The sequence below is a fragment of the Bacillus rossius genome, chromosome 7 (genome assembly GCF_032445375.1).
Source record: "Bacillus rossius redtenbacheri isolate Brsri chromosome 7, Brsri_v3, whole genome shotgun sequence".
NCBI lineage: Eukaryota > Metazoa > Arthropoda > Insecta > Phasmatodea > Bacillidae > Bacillus > Bacillus rossius.
This window is the reverse complement of record NC_086335.1, coordinates 67,841,069-67,862,531: the sequence shown is the minus strand read 5'-3', so window position 1 is coordinate 67,862,531 and position 21,463 is coordinate 67,841,069. Positions and strand designations below refer to the sequence as shown.

At 37.9% G+C, this 21,463-nt stretch overlaps 1 protein-coding gene across 2 annotated transcripts in view; it reads left to right on the top strand.

The window, feature by feature from the left end:
- Nucleotides 1-21,024, top strand: part of LOC134534271 (ER degradation-enhancing alpha-mannosidase-like protein 3) — a 38,411-nt gene extending 17,387 nt beyond the window's left edge. The window contains exons 12-19 of one of the 2 annotated variants that reach the window (XM_063372572.1): nucleotides 622-781; nucleotides 7,002-7,169; nucleotides 8,479-8,577; nucleotides 11,608-11,796; nucleotides 11,989-12,108; nucleotides 14,605-14,833; nucleotides 15,815-15,954; nucleotides 17,209-21,024. In XM_063372572.1, the coding sequence (XP_063228642.1) occupies nucleotides 622-781; nucleotides 7,002-7,169; nucleotides 8,479-8,577; nucleotides 11,608-11,796; nucleotides 11,989-12,108; nucleotides 14,605-14,833; nucleotides 15,815-15,954; nucleotides 17,209-17,397 (1,294 nt within the window). In that variant the 3' untranslated portion in view covers nucleotides 17,398-21,024. Of the gene's footprint in view, nucleotides 1-621; nucleotides 782-7,001; nucleotides 7,170-8,478; nucleotides 8,578-11,607; nucleotides 11,797-11,988; nucleotides 12,109-14,604; nucleotides 14,834-15,775; nucleotides 15,955-17,208 lie in introns of both variants that reach the window. The other variant, XM_063372571.1, reaches the window with a different exon arrangement.
- Nucleotides 21,025-21,463: the final 439 nt, after the last annotated feature.

The following is a 21,463-nucleotide window of genomic DNA, read 5'->3' as shown; positions in this document are numbered from 1 at the left end:
TATGGTTTTGAAATACAACCCTTTAAATGTTTGGTTCATGAACTAAGTTTCCAGAAGTAATTCATATTTTAATTTATATACCTAATTTCATGTTAAAAGTAAACTATCTTGGGGAATGTTAACAGGATGGATATGAAGAAAATTGACCTTGTAAACTTCAGAGGTTATCGGCGTTTAATTTTTTTAATTTACTTTATTTATGTGTTCATATTTTTTTTTTTTTAATCTTTTTCCTTGAATATTCAATCTTTAAAATACAAAGGATTTTATATTTGAGGATTTGATTGGCCCATCCCTAGTTGGAATGAATGTTGTTGTTGAGTATGGACGGTCTCCTGGTAAAAGGTAACAAGACAAGAATTCACTTTTTGCAGGAGAAACAAAAAACTCTTAGATCAAAATTGAATTTAAAAACTTAAAATTTTTCTTGCATTATTCTTTTATTTACCAACATAGTTGCCAATGATTAAAAATGCATTACATATTCTAAGTATACTTAAGAGTTTAAGTGACGTGTTCTCAAAAAAATCACCAAAATGTGACTTGTGACCTTTTACCCGGAGACCGTCCAGTTGTGTTTTTGCACGTGTGAGTTGCGAGTGGCGAGGGTGTCGCTCGCAGGATGGACTCGTTCGTGCTGGCGGAGACCTTCAAGTACCTGTACCTGCTGTTTGCGGAGCCGGCAGACCTCTTGCTCGATCTGGACGAGTTCCTGTTCACCACGGAGGGCCACCTGCTGCCGCTGTCGCTCGCCCACAGCGCCAACCACAGCCTGGCCACGGTCAGTCTCCGAGCAAACTAGCTGCCGCTCTGACTTCCTCCTGAATCACGTGCTGCTGATGATGATACAGGGGCGTAGCCGGGGGGGGGGGGGGGGGGTGTTTAGGGGTTCAAACATCCCCCTCCCTTAGCACCAAATCTTTAATTAATTTCTTATTCATCACTCAAACAAATTTCATATTAAAATTAATAAAAAAAATTTTACCATTACAATATTTAACTTTAAGGACCGAAAACTGCTAAAATAGCACTATTTTACACCTTAAAATCCAAATTTTCCCGGGGGAGGATCACCGGACCCCCCTGCTTTAATACGGGGGGGGGACGGACATGCTTCTTAACACCCCCCATACACAAATCCTGGCTACGCCACTGTGATGATATTAGAGACAAGATTTTATGTTTTATTTTTAGGCCAATTTTTAGTTTTTTTAAACAGGAGATTTGGGTGTTATTGTTTTTAGTTTTATAGCTCTGTTTATTCATAAAGCAGCACTATTTTCAACAAATACGACTCGTACTGGTTCAGTTATACTTACTTTACCACGACAATGTCATTTTGATTGCTACATGATGCACTTTTACAGTGTTATAATTCGTAATAAGCATGTCAAACTGCTGGGAATAATACAAACAAATCGGCAAGTTTTTGAAGGGAATAAAAAAACTTTTAAGAGTTTGAAAATTGTACAAATGTCGTAATGTATAAAAATGTTACTGTAGCCGCAAAATATAAAAAATTTTTTTAACACACTGTTTAATACGTACATTATGGTAATAACTCCATGCTAAACAATTTACAGTCATTGAATTTAATATATTAAAGATTATATGTTTTTGTAATCTGAGTTGAGTTTTGATTAAATACGTATGTTATTGATTAATGCCTCTGGGACCTCTGCTTATTTGATAAACTACACTCCCAGCATGTGAACTGCGTCACTTATGCCACTCCAGTCCGGGGTTTCCTGAACCTATGCACAGGCGTGAGGGCGTGACAGATGACAGGATAACACTTGGATTGTGGGATGAGGGAGAGGGTGAAAATAGAATTTGCTGCGGGGTTTCTTACTATTTCTTCTACTTCTCTTCACTGTGGCTGTTGGCAAAACCACTCCCAACCACTTCCCATCCTCTTTCACCCTCCCAGGTGACCGAAACTTTTCAAAGTCTTTATTGCTTTCTGAACCACAGGTGGCTTTCGAACCAAAGCCATTAAAACAAAATAATAAATAAATAAAACTGCCGCTTTGTGTTTCGAAAGAGCCCTTGTAAATCACTCTACTGGAAAAAGTGGCATCAGTAAAACTCAAGTTAATGCGGAATAAATTTAATGCTTAAATAATTTTCTAGTGCTACGTCTTCGAATTGTGATTTACACCATGTATGTAGTCTTTTTTATATACTAATAATTAGTGGTGCACCGATGCGGATACCGATGAATCGTAATCGGCGATTATGGGTACTTACCGATTAATCGTAATCTGCGATTATCTTAACGATTACTTTGCCGATTATCCACGTCCCGGCGTAATTAAGTAGGTTTTTACCGTGTAATATTTTGTTACACATTTTAGGACGAAATACGAAAATATTTGTATATACAGTGAAACCCCTTATTTACGTTACCGTAATTTACGTTTTCCCGTTATTTGCACTATATTCTTCAGGTCCCGTTTAGTTCCCATATAGTCCAATACAATACTTTCCCGCGAATTACGTCTCAAAAATCGAATCCATCCCGCTATTTACGTCACGTAACAACCATAAACAACCAGAAAATACCGTGGAGCTAGTAGGCAATGAACATTTTAAATCGCAAAATATACATATTTTATAAAATGAAAAGTTGCTTTTATTTCTAAACATGTAATAATTTAAGCCTAGGCGTGTAAAAGTACGAGTAATTATAGCAGGAGACAATCTAAAATGCACGAGGGAAAAACGTAAACTCACGAATGTACAAACATGGCTGCTTGTAAGTTCTGATACTGTATTTATGTCACAACTTAGCCGAAATACTGGTACGAGACATAAACTTCACAAGATAAAATGAGCGGAGGCTTGGTAACTGTTTTATACGTCTTTTATAATTTCGGAAGTATTGTACAGTTGACGCATATTTTTTAAACTAACCATTTATTTCTGGGGATCGTAAATAATTATTGGTATCAAGACATCATGATAAACGTAAACTTGAACATGTCACGGCAGCGAGAAAACTGGTGCGTTACCAATAAACTGGTATTAGAACTGGATAAAATTGGTACACGGGAGGTGGAGCTTATATTTTTTTCCGCTAAGCTCGCATCTATTGGTTGGTTGCTGATGGCAGGTCATGAGTCTGGGCGGAGCATAGAGTGTGCATGCGCCGCCGCGTCGTTACAGCAGCTGACCGAGTACAATGACCTTTCTCCGCGTATGGCGCGCTTTTGACGGTAAATTTTCATCAATTTGCGGCCTTTTTTTTTTTTTTTTTTTAATTTTTACTGTGAGCAATGTGTATGTAGCCCGTATTTGATATAAACCCTGCCGGTTGCAACTGTATTTATAATTTGGAGAGGCAAATAATCTCCTTGAACAGTCAAAAAAGCAAGCAGAAGAATATTTCAAATTTTTTTGTTAGGAAGTAATCAGAAAAACATTTTGGCTTTCATTCTTTTTTTATTTTTGTCATATGTGGTAAATTAATAATTGATTAAATACTAAAGTAAAATTTGTTGTTAGTGTGTTTGTACCTGCATTATAGTATGTGCTATTAAACAAAAGGAAAAAAAAATTCTAAATAAGGTAAACTGTACTCCTTTTTATACTTTTCCCTTTATTTACACTTTCCCGCATTTTACACTTTTTTACTTTGTCCCCATGAAAAGTGCAAATAAGGGGTTTTGCTGTATTACAAAATTCATCTAACTCCGTCATAACATGATTACAGATATTTCGTTAAGTTTAATAAATCTCATTGCCTCGAACAATAAAAAGTACATTTTTCCTACACGTTTATTTACGTTTCGTCTTTTGTTCTGTCTTTTGTTTAGTGGCCTTGTACATTACCTATAGCCAGAGACGTAAAATAGATGGCACGCAATCAAAATACCACAAGCAGTTGCAGTGGATTCTATGACAATCGATCTTTTCGAGTCGTAATAGCGGTTCAAAATCGTGGTCCCGATACCTTCTAGAGTTTATCACTGCGTTTAACAAACTCGTTATGGGCGTCTTTGGTAACATTATCCGTTGTGTTATATGTGACGTGATAAGTGAAAAAGTATTTATAATTTTATATATTCAGTCAACATAAATAAAATCACATGTGCTAGAATTGGTTTTGAGTCATTTATATATAATTATAGTGAGATGGTGAGTAGGGAGAGAAAAAAAGTGAAGTGTGGAAACATTTTCCTATAAACTCAAGTGAACAAAATAAAGCAACATGTTTACATTGTCAAACTGTAATTTCTCGATGCAACCTTATGTCATAGTCGATTATAATGCTAGTTTTCTGCAACAAAAACCTACCCATTGTAAATTACAATTATTAGACTGTGGTTCAAGTTGTTTACAATAACAAATATAAATAGAAGTTAATTTAATTTACACTTTGCAATGACTTAATAGTGTATTTTATATATTTTTATACTGTTATTATAACTGTATTATCAATTTTGCTTAAATTCACATGGGAATAAAAATTTTGTGTGCATTATTACACTTAAAAAAATTTGTTCATTATAATCGGTAACTGAATCGGTATCTGCCGATTATTGCTCTCATAATCGGTACAGTCAAACCTCTATCTATCGTTTTTCAGGGGACCAACAAAAAAATTCAGTAGATGCGGACATTCAATAGATGTGGACTTCACTCTTAAGAATTTTTAAAAAATAATATTTAACCTCAAAATTAGTGTCAGAAATATGTCAGTTACTTGTCATTAAAGTTAAATCAGTTGAAAAATAAATAAAAATGGAAGTATTTTACTTAATTCAATTTACACTTTCAAAAAAAAAAACATAAGCACAATAAATCTACATGGAAATTAAAGTTGTTTTCAATATCCTGAAGTCTGAAATATGTTTACTCATGTCATCAAATGTAGAGCTGTCCTGAAGAAGCCGATTTTGCCAATATTTAATTGAATCGGCATTTCTGCCGACTTCCGATACGCTTGTTAATTTTCGGCCGATATTACTGAAAAACGAGAGAGACTGCCATAACCTAAAAATCCACGAGTACCCTTTTCAGTTTTCGTAGTAGTACTGCATAATTTCAGATCGCATTATTTCTTCGCAACATGTGCCAAACGTACATATAAAAATTTAACATCCTTTTTTTCAATAATGTTCTTTAATTTTAATATGTCATAAATAAATACATCACCGTCACGGTAAATAGACATCTCGGTTGTTACGGTAACTGTAGTGCAAATGTGGTAGCTTTCGTGCTTCTGTAGTAATTATGGTATCGACAAAGAATCTTTAGTTCTTTTTATGGTAATTATCTTAGGATAACAATTGGGTTTGTACTGTAGTTATGGTACATAATCCATATTTCTTCGTAAGTTGTTGTTCATTTGTCTTCTTCATATTTACGTGCTCCATTACTTGGCTGCAGATTTAAGGTGATATTTACTACTGTATACTATCATTACTGTTTTTATGACAGTTTCTTTCTAAGAAATGGTTATTTCTGCAAAATCTTTATGGTTAAACGATCATCTATTATAATTTATAGTGACGGGACCACATATTTTGAACGATCAATGCGGACAAAACGATAATTCGAACATCGGTACAAGCGGACTTTTTTAACCTTAGTTGTATGGCAATTTTGCCGGGACCGTAGAAAGTATACGATAAACACGGACAATCGATACATGCGAGTTCGATAGATAGAGGTTTGACTGTATTCGAATCGGTAATCGGTAAAGTCATATCGGTGCACCACTACTAATAATCAAATATTTAGGGGTCACATTTTTTTCGGGTAAATACGGTAAAGTGTTTTTGGTTTAATAAATTGATGGGTCAAATTCCAGTTTTCTTGAATTGACATCTCGTTTTAGAATCACAAGATTATATTGAATCTACCCCTCAAAATATAATATAGGTCTCAAGGGTCAAAAGTTAATTAGTGTCCAAGATATAAATTTAAAAAAATTATTGACTATAATTAGAAACATTCAGCTATTTGACAAACTAAGTTTCTCGAATCAAAACATATTTTAATTTTACATAATTACATACATATTACAAGTACAATATCTTGGGAAATGGTAACAGGATAGGTATGAAGAAAAACACAAGACACCTATACTTCAGAATTGTCAGTGTTGAATTTTTGAATTTCCAATACTTTTTTTTTTCAACTTTTTCTTTAACTTTCAAATGCTAGTGAGTCGATGGTGTTTGAGGGTTCGAGCCCCCATCCCTAATATTTATGTATGTATATCGGAAATGTTATTAGTATCCTTAAAGGACTCCTTAATACAGTAAAACCTCCATTAACGAATAACCTATTTAACGAAAAACCCCATGCAACGAAATAAAATTTTGGTCCTGCCGAACCGCCATAAGATCAATGCTGTTTTAACCTCTAAATACCGAATTTTATTTGTTACGAAATAGTGAAATTTCCTTTACAATGAACTGCCGCTTTTGAAAAACACGCAAAAATAAACATCTCCTACAAGACATCCACTAATTTTTTTGCTTTCACTGCTTAAAAATACGTGCGTATAACCTTAAAATAATATGCACCATTGTGCAAGACAATAAATAAACAAAGCATCATGGATAATACACGTCGTGTATACATGCCACACTGTTCAAAATGGCGGGTACATTTAGCGCTAGTGGCGGAAACCTCTCGTACCATCGCTCTGGCATGACGAACTAGTATATTTTGCGTTTCTATGGTTAAAGATGTGCACACGCAAATATTTTTATCAATGGTGGAATACAATTTCCGTTTTTTCAGTTTATTTATTTCCACACGTAGTTACGGAAATCAACACGGTACTACTGTAAAATGAATTCTAATCCTAAAAAGCTGCGACAGATTTACGTTAAAATAAAATTAGAAATTTTAAATGCAGTTGATGGAGGTGGAAAAAAAAGTGACATAGCTAAACGTTTCGGCATCCCGGCGTCTACACTGAGTTCGCCGAGGGTGTCCGGACGCTTGCGGACACACCGAGGGAGGGGGTGTGGTTCCTGCAGGTCCTGGAGCTGGACGACGCGGAGGACGACGACGTGCAGTTTGCGCGCTCGTGCCCCAACACGCTGCACCTGTTCCCCGAGTCCGTGCGTCGCCCCCTGCGCAACATGGTGCACGCGACCTGCCCGCGCACGTCTGCCCGCCGCCGCCTGCGCGCCGGGGACTTCCAGGTGGGCCGCGCGAACCTGGCTAACACAGGGACACTCAGGGAATGGAAGAGGTGTATTCGAAACCTGGAAAACACAGGGAATTCGACAATAACTATTTACAAAATATCTATAAATTTTTCTACTACATATGTACATAGTCAGGGGCACAACAACAGGGGGGGGGGCAAGGGTATGTTGCCCCCCCCCCCCCTTCTGAAATCTTGAAGTGGGGGCACATGGGTGCAAAGAAAATGCTTGCTGTGTAATCAATTTTTAGATAATAAAACTGCTTAAATAGCACCGTTTTCCACCTTGAAATATAAATTTTCCCGGGGGAGGACCCCCGGACCCCCTACTTCAATATGGGGGATTGATGATTCTTTATAAAAAGGTATATTGCCCCCCCCCCCCCCCCCCCCCCCCTCCCTTTGGAAATTTAGTTGTTGCACCCCTGTACATTGTATGTAATGTTTTAAAACAGAATGTGTTGTAATTATAAATGCGTGTACTGTTAATTTAAAGTTTCAAACTGAAATAATCAAGTCTTTCCCATGATCACAATCAAAAATATATTTTGTTTCAATGTTTGACCAAACATATTCACCTGTTTCCTTTTTTTTTCGGACTGGCTGAGTTGGCTACTTAGTGTTGATGGAAATTATAGCGGTGCAACCTGTATAGTATTGTGCAGGAAAATATTTTATTGTCAGTTCTGCATGTTATGTGTGTTGGTGGAAAGTGTTTTGATAATATTTTGTAGTGTTATCTTTGGCAGATAGACTGGGGAAATAATGTTGTATGTGTCAAGAGAACACGGGGAGAATTCAGGAATATTATTTTGCATTACTGAGAAAACAAGAAAAAATCAGAAAATTAAATTCTATTGAGTGACTGTAAGTTTTAGTTGTAATGTTTAACTGACATTTTACAAAAAAAATAGTATAGCATGCACGCTAAAATTTGTTTTAAGACGTTCCCGCGCACATGATTTCCCGTCAAATACAGTCAAATGTTTCGGTCCCATGTAAGAAGTGGCCCAAAAACTTCACGCTGTATGGGAAGAAAGTTGTAACGTTGTTACTAGGTATAAATGTTCTGGAAATTCAATGCTGATACTGCACATACATATCTTCTGTGATCTGTTGGGCTGGTGTGACAACGGAAGATTTGCCGTGCAATGAGCTTGAAGCCGTCCTTATTGGGTTGTGGTGTATGTTTGGTAATGTACATGTAATAAAACACTGATAGTGCCTGGAACGTCCCGCGAGAGCCGGGCAGCAGCGACGCCAGTCCTGCTTGCCTCGCGGGCTGACGCGTGCCTTGTGTCCAGGCGGGGAACGCGGAGCACCTGAAGATGGTGAGGGAGATGGGCATCACCATCATGACGCTGCCCGACGGCCGGGTTCAGCTGCTGCACTCTCACGCCAACGTACGTACGCACGCAGAGCGTCCGCGCGCGGTGACTGGTGTGACGAGGATCCTTGCGCTCGCCAGCAGGGGGTCGAACTTCACTCGAGCACCTTTAACACAGCCAGGGCCGCAACTGGGGGGGGGGGGGGGGGGGGGGGCAAGCGGGGCATACGCCCCGGCCGCAAAGCTGTGGGGGCGCCGACATCGCTTGCATTGTAATTCCTACTACAACTGATAACTGGTAAAAAGTTTTTGCGCGGAAGTTACAGTAGCACAGAAACTGTTACATGTAGGTATGGAAAATGCTTAAATAGCACCGTTCTTCCCGTGGGAAAGCCCCCGGACATCCATCCGCTTTATTGGTGTGGTATGTGCAAAAAAAAAGAGGGGGGGGGGGGGGGGGCGCATGAATCCATTCATGCCCCGGTTGCCAGAGACTCTAGTTGTGGCCCTGAACACAGCAGAAACATTGTTTCCTTAAAACTAGTGACGGGTCAGATCCCGATTTTTCTCGAATCCCAGAGAGTACCTCGAGTATACCCCTCGAATCCGAATGTAGGTTTCAAGAGTCAAAAATAATTTACTGTACAGTAAATTTAAATTTTCTGTTCTTTAAATAATGGCTTCATAAAACTATTTTTCCAGAATCACTACATATTGTAATTTACTAATTTTATTAACATAGTAACATGTTAAAAAAGTACTAGGGATGTGCGAAAGTGACTTTATCCACACGAAATGAAAGTGAAAGAAAATTTATCAAGTTTCGCGAAAGTGAAACAAAAATGAATTTTTCTATGAGATAAATATATTCTTAACGAAAGTTAAGCGAAATTTTTTAATTAACAAAGAAAAAAAGTGCCCCAAAATTTGCTCTTCAGTAATAAATTCTATTACATAAATCATTTTGGTACCTTTTGATGTATATATAAATATTACTATTTAATATAATCAACATCCGCCCTAGACCACACAACACAGCCCCATGTCACTCTTAAATTTCACAATCCAGATCTTTCAGCGCACAGACTATTTCCTTTACAGTCGTAATGTCGCAGTCTATGATAATATATTTATTCGTGCATGGTACTGATGAAAAAATACGTGAATACTGCGGAACGGCTGCCATCTTGCACCACTGTCACACATGGCTAGCTCAGGAAGCTGTAGACCAGGCAAGGGACATGGTCAAAACAAAACATAACAAATGGTTGCTGCCAAGTGGTCATTAAATGCAGTGACTTGTTTACCTTTTTGTCTAATTGGCTGTATATTATGAGGATTTTATATGCCAGTCAGAGTATGTAAAATTTAAATAAAGCAGACGACAATGTTTTTGTTTGGCTGTGCGTGAATAAAAGTAGGTACGTTCTTTGTTTATGTGTACTAACAGTTCTGGAATGTATGTTTTACGAATATAGTACCTACACTACTGTTTGAAAGCAAATGAATCAGGTAATTTTTCAAATATTGCATGATTTTGTTTTGATACCTAGGCCTACGGTAATCACGGTTGAATTTTGTTTACTTTATCTGCCATGTTTGTTCAAATTATGATTTTACCGTATTTTCATTAACGTGAGTTTTTTTCATCACCACGTAAATTAATCTTAATGGAAATATTTTTTCTAATTAATGTCTTTATATGATTTGCATATGTTATTACATTATTAGTAATAACAAGCAAATCATATAAAGACATTACAGTAGAATCTCAGTGCTAAGTACTTACAGGTACCTCAAGTTTTTGTACTTAGTACTGAAACATGCATACATATCTTTACAAAGATAAAAAAATAGCTACAGGAGAGCCGCAATGCCATATGTATTCGCAACTGCAACTTGCTTTTTTCCCCTTGTCTAGTTCTCTGAGTATATCCACTTTTTCCTTAAGCATGAATTGCTTTCGTTTCTTTTTATCTCCAGGATCATTCATATTGTAGCACAAATACAATGCGGTGTCTAAATAACGTAACCTGAAAATAAACTCAACAATAACAATAAACAATCCCGGCACAGACATCAAACATTATATTTAGCGTAGCGTTACACTTTTGTCTAAATAATTAATACTTCTCTCAAACCTCCGTCTTTCGATGTATCGAATGGTGTTGTGTTGCTCACGTCGCATACTACGTACTGTATAATCTATGGTTGTGCGCGCAACTGTTTGTTAACTTTGTTTTGAGAATTTAGAGGTTAGAAAATACATTGCGGTGGTATTTGTGTATCTTTGTTCTACTACATTAATCATTTAGCTGGAAATTTATTTACCAGTTTAAGTAAATTTTGGTGTAGTAATGCCACGCTTCTAGTATTTATACGTTATAGTGAAAATATGATACTTTAAACTGAAACCGTGTTGCATGGCGAAGATATGATTTTTGGCGGGGACTTAAAAAAAATTCGTTAAGTGAAATATACTTTATAATAAGGTACGTTATTGTACCGGTATTCTACTGTACATTTTTATTAAATTACGAGTTCTTTTTCAACTAGAACAAACGAACTTCGGTAAGCTATTGAACTTTCGTTGGGCTCGAAATATTTCGCTAAAAACGAACTTCGACAGATGAAATTCTTACCAAAATCGAAAATGAAAGTAGCAAAATTTCGATTTCGGTATCGGTATACCGAACATTCGCACAACCCTAAAAAGTACAAAGTCTTGGTGAATGATAATGGGATAGGTATGAAGAAAAAAATTTACCTATTAAATGTCAGAGGTTATAAGTACGTATAACATTTTTTAGTTTGCTTTATTTCTTCCAATAGTTTTCTTGTAATGTTTTTTTTTTCCTTGAATGTAGAATACTTTGAGTACTAAGGATTTGATGGTGTTTGAGGATATGATTGGCCCATCCCTACTTAAAACTTGAAATATGTAGTTGTATGCACTTCCTTTTATAGTAAACACGAGTTGGCGGATCGTTATACCAGCAGAAAACTGAGTATTGGCAAAGACCCAGTAATCACCGCAAACACCAGATGATTGAGAGTGTGCATGTGGCGGCCGTGCTGATGGGCCGGGGGGTGTGTGTTGCGGCAGGCGCGGTCCTCCTCGGACGCGGAGGAAGGCCTGCTCTTCATGCAGGAGATGGTGGAGCTGTCCAAGGCCCAGACGCAGCAGGCGGAGACCCAGCCCCAGGCCGTCGTCTTCCGCAACAGCGAGAACCACGACGTGGTCATCACCGCGGGGCCCGCCCACTTCGGCCACGAGCTCAAGGACAGCGAGAAGGTGCGTGACACTGCTCAAGGTCATCTGCACAAGGAGTGCTGTCTCTTCTTCAAATTCACATCACAAAGGAGGTTGTATTGTATTTTGTGTGTGCTTTTGTTTGATGACTTTGGATCTAATATATATATATTCGAGGAAAACTGTAAAACATCCAAAATAAATTTTTCAAAATTATAATTTATATGGTCGCAGGTGACGGGGCGGGTGGGCGTGGCGGAGCCCCTCAAGGCGTGCACGGACCTGGCCAACGCGGAGCGGCTGCGCGGCAGGATAGTCGTGGTGGAGCGCGGCGACTGCATGTTCGTGGACAAGGTGGGTCCTGCACGCGACGTCACAAACATCGGGATACGCCGTGTTCACGTGGCACAGGGTCGCAAGAAAATACAGTAGAACCTCGATGATACATTCCCGTTTCATTCGTTTTCCCGTGTCATACGCCGATTAATTTCGGTCCCGCCGAAGTACTATATTTACAATGGTTTACTTTCCCGGAACATACACTTATAAAACCATTAATTTCCCGTTTCATACATTTTTACGAAGCGGAAAAGTCCGAAAATTCACAAATGTTTTTTTATATTCCTCCTTATAAACTCCGTTTAAATGCTTTTATTTTGAAAAACGATCATTGTTTACATTTGCAAACGTAAGAAAATAACTTTATCGCACCATAGATATGGATAGTATCAGGAAGACTGTGCACTTCGCTAGTAGCATCTATGGCCAGCACCAAGCGAGACTAGTGGCGCAAACAAGAAATGATCATGAAAATGGTGCACGTGCTTTACCAAGGCACGGATCTCATATTTTGTGCAGTCATTTATCTTTGAACTGAATATACCCGTTTTTTTACGATTGGATTGTTTTGTATTTTACGTTTCTCAAGTTAAAATTTTATTGAATATTGTTCTGTTGCATAAAGTTGTTTGTAAAATGTAATAAACAAGCAAAAATTTGTGATTTTTTTTTACAATAGCCTAATTTTTTTAATTTCTAATTTAGGCTTGGTGACTTTTCCCCCCCTCCAAGAAAGGACTTCATAACATTTTTTAAGGCCACTGTTTCTCATGTCAGCTTTACTTTATTATGGACTGTATTTTACATTTCTGGTGGTTTTATTATATATATAATATAATGATGAATTCATATCTTTCATTAATATAATGCAATTATTTACACATATGTATTTATGTTTAATCTGGCATTGTGCTGGTATGCTAGATTGGAAAAAAAAATTCATTATTGCCATTCCCTTTTCATACACTTTCCCGCATTATACACCATTTTTGTGCCCTCCGTTGAAAAGTGTATGACAGGGGTTCTACTGTAATCAAACTAGAGGACTGGTTGAGAGTCAGTAAAAAGTCCCAAAGCAAACTTTAAAGATACTGTAAGCAGGGGTGTAACTAGACTAGTTTCCACCCGGAATAAGAACTCATCTTTGGGAGGGACCTGCCCCCTTCTTCCACCCCCCTTCAAACCAACCTAACTAAAACATTTACAGACACCACCACTTCATATCACCACCATATATTAATTCCACTATTCCAAATATTTTTAATTTAACTTATAGATAAGTAAATAGAGATATTTCAGTTGTTTCATTTTTAATAGGTACATCACAAATTGGATAGTACATGAAAAATACCAGTTTTTAAAATATTTGGCGATATGCATGTAGTATGTACTTATCTTTCAATGCAAATAATTTTCAGTTTGTCTGCCATCTAACATATATTTTTGTGTTCTAACACTACAATATTCAAGTAAATATCTATACTTTATAATTCACTATGCTCCAGTTTAGCGCCTGGGGCACGAGTGTTGTCTGCCCCCTTCTAGTTATGTCACTGGCTGTTAAGTCGTAAAACTTGAATATTTAGCAGCCTTTTGCTAACTTGCATTTTTTTATGTGTATAGGCCAGTGCCAGTTCATTATACAATATCTTGGAATTATGTCGTTTAGTGACACCACTTAAATGAATCTAAAATTTGTGTTAGTTCACATTGCAGAAACTGTCAGAACACTTTTTTTTTCTACGTCCAGCTACAGTGCTCTTGGAATCTGTTTTTTTTAGTACTGCAGGGATTATTTTTGTGAGAAAGCAACAAAAACAATGTGGATTTGAAGAAAAACTTCATTTTTTGAATTCATTGCTCATATATGATCAAAGTTAAGTTTCTGACTGTTGAAATGTAAATTCAGATTCGAGACTTCTGCGACAATTTTTTTTTTCTTTCATTGGAATCAAATTTTGAATATATCACAATATTCATGAATATCGAAAAAAAAATTCTAATCAAAAATTAACATACAATGAATTTTTTTTTTACACCTCACAGGAGTCCAAGAAAAAGCGATCCAAAATACTGTAAAATAAAAACAAAAGAGTTTAAAAGGTTTTTTTTTATCTGGTTACGTACGTAAAATTGAATATTATCAATAATTTTAAATGTCGTAAATGATTATTTGTTGGATGTGAAGCAGTGTGAACAATGGTGTAGTACAAAATATCTAAATTTCTCAATAAATCTTAGTCTCATACATGTTACATTAAATTTTTTTTTGTAAATTTTTCCAACAAGTACTAATTTGGAAAAAAACTTTCAATTTGAAGTATCAATATTATCTTTGAAAGATTTGTGCAATGGGAGTGCATGACTTGATGCAAGCTTTTGGACATACGCCATTGCTGAGAACTTTTTCTGTTGAAGAAAAAATAAAACCCATAAAAGACAAAAATAACACAAAATTAAGCAAAAAAATTGCTGTCGTCAACAAGGAAGTATGAAATGGTGTGCGTGCAGGCGCGGCGGCTGGAGCAGGCGGGCGCCGTGGCGGGCATCGTGGTGGACGACACGCCCGGATCCTCGGCCGCCTCCTCGCCCATGTTCGCCATGTCCGGGGACGGCGCGGGGCGCGTGGGCATCCCGGTCGTGTTCCTGTTCCACGACGACGCGTCCGGCCTGCTGTTCGCGGCCGACCAGGACCCGGGCCTGCAGGTGTCCATCATGAACATGAGCACCGCCGAGCGAGGCGAGTTTACTTCCGACCACCGCTGGTGGAGCTAGAGCTTTCAATACATATACTGCATAGAAGTCGCGAGTCGATAGGATTTACTCTACGTTTTTCAGGAGCGTATGATGACCAGCTTGGGAACTTCACCGCTGCAGGGCGCTGCCGTAACGCCCTGTATCGTCTCAGGTTGTTATTTACACGTTAGAGCGCAGCACTGTCGCCCGCTGTCATTCCCCCGCACCCCCCATCCATCATTCACTGCAGCTCAAGGTCGTTCAACAGGAGGGGGAATAGGGGTGTTTGAAGAGTTTGATACTTGTCCGCTAGGGACCACCACAAGTCGATGCCCTAGAGATGGTGGCGATTGCGGCGGTGAATTAACCAACTACCTCAAAACTGTATTAGAAATTTTAACCTGGGCTGGCGACTTCTATACAGTATATATATTCAAAGGCTAGAGTATTAGTCTAGTTTAAAAATATTTTACAACTGAAGTCATTAGTCCACCCAGGTCCTTCATACGGAAAAAATTTTTAAATATCCGCACCACGTAAACTTGGAGTCTGCAATTTTAATGTTACGTTTTGAAACATCTACCCTCAGTAGTGCGACAAAGCGTAAATGATTTCTTTGCAAGCATTTTTTTACACTGTTACCACGTGACATCAGTAAACAGGCTCTGTCCTGTAACCGGCGAAAATGGCATCCACAGGAGGTGTACCCTTAGTAGTGCAACAAAGCATAAATGATTTCTTTGCAAGGATTTTTACAGTTACCACGTGACATCAGTAAACAGGCTCTATCCTGTAAACGGCGTCCACAGGAGGTGTACCCTTAGTAGTGCAACAAAGCATAAATGATTTCTTTGCAAGGATTTTTACACTGTTACCACGTGACATCAGTAAACAGGCTCTGTCCTGTAACCGGCGTAAACGGCGTCCACGGGAGGTGTGTGTGTAGTGCCGGCAGGCAGGCAGAACGGGGTGGTTCGTTGCGCAGAAGCGGAGGTGGTGTCGCAGACCAAGCCGCCTCAGCACGCCGAAGCGGCCGGCGTCGACCCGAAGGAAGCTGATGTTTCTCCCGAAGTGAAGCTCAAAATATCCATCAAGGACTTCCTGGAAAAAGCCAAAGTTGTGTGGGTGAGTGTTATAGTTTCTTGGAGTTTTTGGCAGGGATACTTTTCATGTACCATACAAATTTATTTTCGGGTAGAAATTTCTATTTTTATAGTAAGTTTCAGATGAAGGGGAAAATTCCAGTTAAGTAGGTATAGAGTATACTACCACAATAACTGAGACCTGTAGATGGTCTTGACAGGCTCAGCATACACAGAGCTTTACTAGAAACACTTAAATTTTTCACGACATGACCAGGAGTAGAGGTGAGTCCTACCAAAAAATATGTCATCAAATTTCATAGCATAACAAGGACTCAAAAAATGGTGAAGAGTGAAATTAGTGAAAAATGGCAATAAGTCAACTGCTTTTAGAAGTTGACAGTTTTCATGGAGACATTAAGTTAGTCATATTTTGTGCCAATCTTCATGACGTGATTCATGCCATTATTTCTGAAAACATTTCGTGGTATGTTATAATATTGTAACACAGAAAACAAATTTCAAAAACAAAGTATTGTGGACAGTAGGTTAGGTTAGATTCATTAAAAATGTTCGGTTACGAACTACTAATTTTAGTAAACCATCTGTTCACACCTTTTATGCTATTTTTAATGCATGCAACCTAAACCCCCCCCCCCCCCCCTACACACACACACACACACACACACACACAAAATTAACTACTGGTAAATTGCTTGAAGTAACACAAACACCCTTTTAGAGATTGATTGGTTAACATATCAGAAAATTCAAAAATTCATTTTAGAATTTATTTATTTATTTATTTATTTATTTATTTATTACCCCAAAAGATAATTTTCTTCAAAATTTCCAAAAATTATTAAATTTTTATTAATAGGCTGTAGAACAAAATGTTAAGGGAATAATAGGCATTTTATATCTAACATAATTAGACGTAGTTATGCAAAAAGGAACCAACCCACAATGGTGTTATATTTTATTTGAAAATAAATTAAAATAGTACAAGGTTGATCGTACAGTCGTTGCTATTATTATATCAGTATTTATACTAGACCATTAAAATTATACCCAGATTATGTTATCAATACGAGAATTACAATTTATAATTAACTTTTAACTTCAAAAAACTCACAATAGGTTTCATGTGGGATGGTTCCTTTTTACATAACTACGTCCAATTGTTTTAGTTGCGACATTTTGCACCACCTGTGTCTTATTTTGATGCTGCTCGTGGTCCATGGGTGTTCTGCACGAGACTCGGTGTGGCTGAAGAGGAGAGAGTGGCTGCCCCCAGGGCGCGGAGGACTCCGACAAGCAGCGGGACTGGGCCAGGCTGCGCGAGGCGCTCACCGCGTCGCTGGCGGGTGGCCAGGGGGCGGCGCTGGCCGCCCTCGAGGGCCGCCTCAGGTCCGTCAGCCTCGAGGGCGCGCTGCAGGACCTGCTGGCCCGGGGCTCGGCCGAGGAGCGCTCCGACGAGCTGTGAACACGTCCGAGCACCCACGTTCCTGTCGGCAGTCCCGCCGGGCACGCGGTCTGCTTTATCCACCCGAACTCGTGATTCCTACCGCGCGGAAAGCATGTATTTTGTAACAGGCGAAGCTCGGGCTAGTACGGGGCCAGAACGAGTCCCGAAATAATCTTTGTTGACCTTTTACTGTGATTTTATTTTTCTCTTTGACATGTGAAAATATGTTCAGTGCATACTGGATGGGATATATTTTTTTTTTATACAGACTTGCTGGATAATAAATCTGGGAAATGGTAGTTTGCTTTGCTCTTTCTGCTGCTGTCGGGTAAGATGCAAATTCATTTTGGGAAACCATGACCAAAAAAAAAAATAATAATTGCCGCATGGGTAAACTCACAATTTCTGGAGTATCTGCACCTGTATTTTCGGACCATTTAGGAGAGAGCGCAAGATATGTTGAGGGTTAGCGACGGAGGAGTGAAAGGTGTTAAGAAAACATCCTTGTACTGAAGTTTCTGTCTCGCTACACCACCCACACGAACACCATTTTTCAGAAATTTTTAGGCCTGTTAGTTGAGTCAGGTACATCATCTGTCATTTAATTTTCATGTTTTGTACGTGCAATAATTACACACTAAATATTTGAATTTGCTAGTATTTGTGGCAGTCACAGTCTGGCCACTGGCCGACTGTTTTAAATGTTTGCAAAAATTCTAAAAAGCCAAGAATGCATTTCCTATGTTACATTCTATGAATTTTTTTTCTTCAAGCTTACATGCTGTTTCTGGCTTATATGACGACGCAGGTTAAAAAACGTCAGCTTTTCAGTAATGAAATTCGGAAAATATATTTATACCTTTGTATAAGACATGAGACTACTTTTGTCTTGCTCATCCAAATGCAATTTCTTTAAAAATGGGTGGCATTTTATGAGGAGATTGTGTGAGTGTGGGAAAGCTGAGGAAAGGAAGACTGCTTTTGTTCAGCTTGCTCTGAGGTCAGGATCTAGGTCGTGTCAGTGACGTACAGGGGTGAGGGGGTTCCTAGCAGCGTGAGGGGATGCCAACCAGCAGTTTTACAAACAAAAGATCTTACTGTTAAAGTTCTTTAGCATAGAGACCACATCATACGCAGGCCGTGTGAGTAGCGCCTAGTGCAAGAGCAACATAAGCATGGTCATGTCAACACATCCTGTTACATACGAGAGGAACAGCTTTCAGCTCTTTAAACTGGCATAAAATTCTGTGTAAACTGATTGTGAAAAGATACCCAAACTCTTTTTCATCGTCAAAGAATTGTAATTGCTCTTAAATAACTCAAACTCCGAATAACTCACTTATTCATGGCACTCTGAAGTGATTAGTGTGTTGTTTTTTTTCCCTTCCAAATTTCATTTATGCATGCAGCTTGAAGAAAGTAAATTTAGTCCATTTCTAAGGTTTTTTTTTATATTACAGCAAAGGAAGTTTAAGTAATGTATGCTATCTGCGTTCAATATAAATGTGTTTATATGCATTTTTTATATTTTATGTATTAGGTTGATTTTGGACCAGATAAATACCATGTTGTCTATTGAACACTAAAATTGTCCCAACATTGCTAATTTTACCTGCTAGACCACGCAGAAGTTATTGCTACAAGTTTACTGTGCAAAAAATTAGTTCTAGTTGCAAAGTATTATTTTAATTAATAAGTTGACATGGTCTAGTGAATTGATGATCAACTGTCATAATTACCCCAACTTGGTGTTCAACATTGGTTAGTTAAGAAACAGTAATATTTTTAACAGTAATGGTGCTAAAGTTGAAATGATATCGAGTAGTGGTCAGTGGGTCAGTTAGGAAGGGGAAAAAGTCGTGCAGATTGTCTAGGGAATGAATAATCAATTGCATGTGCGTAACAAAGCATGAAAAGTGAGACAGCAAGTGAACAGCTGTTGTTAGATACCAGTGCATCAACTTGCCTGTTAAAGAAAAATTTTTGTAAGATATTTTTACAATAAATGTGAAATTCTTATTAATTTAATGACTGAGCTAACTTCATCACTATCATCAACTGCTTCCAGCCTGCGGCCGTGTCTGCTAACCCGCTAGGCCAACTTCTGAATGGTGGATGTTTACAGAAAAAAATTTGCTTATTTTTCCAGCTCCTGATACAATACAGGCCAAAAAATTATTTTGTATTTTAAGATTTGGCTTTCAGCACGTGGAAGCATAGTTCTTTATTTCACTGTTCAACTAAAATTTTCTTTTGGTTTCTGCGTTAACATGTCATTCCGCACACTCTCTTGGAACACTGCGTTTTAGAGTGAGCAGCCAGTATACCCTGTACTACGGACCTCAACAAAAAAAGTTGTCGAGATGCCCAAGAAGACCAAGGTCGTGTGAGCTCGTTCAACGGACTGTAGAGCAGGTGGTTGATTCGCTTGGGCAGGAATGATTGGCAACACGAACATTGCGTTTACAAGAACCTGCCATTCGACAATCATGCGATAAAACGTTTTTAAACCAGGCGCAGCAGTTTGTGTGAAAAAAAAAAAGTATCAATGTTAAGGTGGCAGAACAAACTGTTATAATAATAACAAATCAACCTGTTCCTCTGCAACACATGTAAGACAGTGATGAAGCCACCTATGCTCATAACAAGGTTGAAATATGCCTTGCACCGAATTTTGTTGTTAGAAATCCCACAAAATTTGTATTACCTTCATGAACTGTAAAAAAATGGTATTGCATCACAGTTATATATTGTATTATAAAGATGTTTGTGGTGGGAGAATGTTTGTTGGGTGGTTTTTTTTTAAAGGAATTTATCAGAATTTGAAGAAAATTGGGTAGACATGAATTATGTGCAATATCTGATTATTTTTGTAACATACAAACTTTTTGTTTTTTTAAAACAAAATAATGTGAGATAAGGGTTATTTGGATCATGTATTTGAAGTATTTTGTTATGCCTTTTTTTTTTTGTGAAGCAAGTGATTTGTCCTTTATTACAAGCGATTGCACCTGAGTATTTGAAAACATGATTGAAATAACTAAGTAAAGAGGATGTAGGTGGTTCTTTTTTTGAGTAATTTTGATAACTGCATTTCTCTCCATCACATATTGAAATTATCATTGCGCTTAGGGTTTTAATGACTTGTTTCCATACAGTGATCAAGTGAATCTGACACTAAGTCAAAGTTATGCTTAATTTTACTTCTGTGTAGACAGAATGAAACTGGCCGCTAATTTAAGCATCTCTCTCTTGATCAGACATTGGATGTGCAAGTTTCAACCCTTGCTCTTGTCAACTCGTCCGAAGTGCTGGCTAGTTACGTACCTTAAAATGCGTGAGAGGAAGGCAGAAATCCTTCCCAAGCAGTTTCAAAATTCCTCAAAGAATGAACCACTTATATTTGTACCTTTTCCCTGTTCCTTAGTTTATATTGTATAGAAGGGGACTGGTGTGCATTTTTGCTACGGATGGAAAAAAATATTGTGTGACCAAATATGCGTGTGTGTTCCAAAAAAAAAAAAAAATGTATCAGTTATCAGTGAATGTTAGTATTTTGTCAAAACCAAACTTTTTGATTGCAGATGAAATTATTTGTTGATAGTGTCAAATAATTCTTTTTTATATAAAAATGTTACAAAAACACTCTTTGTTGTAGTTATTTATATAGTAGGTACAATAAAATACATTCCTATAATTAACGAGTCCTCATGAGTTTGAGACCACTCTCACAGATTCACGTAATCCTTAAAATCAATTTTACAACAATCAATTTTACAACATGTCAATAAATTTTTATCCCTGAAACACAAAATTATGTAAATCAGTTGTTTTTTTATCCTTCTCTCTCATGTAAATGATCCAGAAAAATTCTCACTAATTTATTTTTATTGCTCTACCATGTACGCAGGGGCGCAACAACAGGAGGGGGCAAGGGTATTTTGCCCCCCCCCCCCCCCCCCCCCTTGGAAATTTAGTTGTTGCGCCCCTGCATGTGTATCTGTTTTAGACAAAAATATGACAAATTATTTTATCGTAAAAATGCAGCATACATTTACCACTATTTTGGGAGAGTTCAGTATTA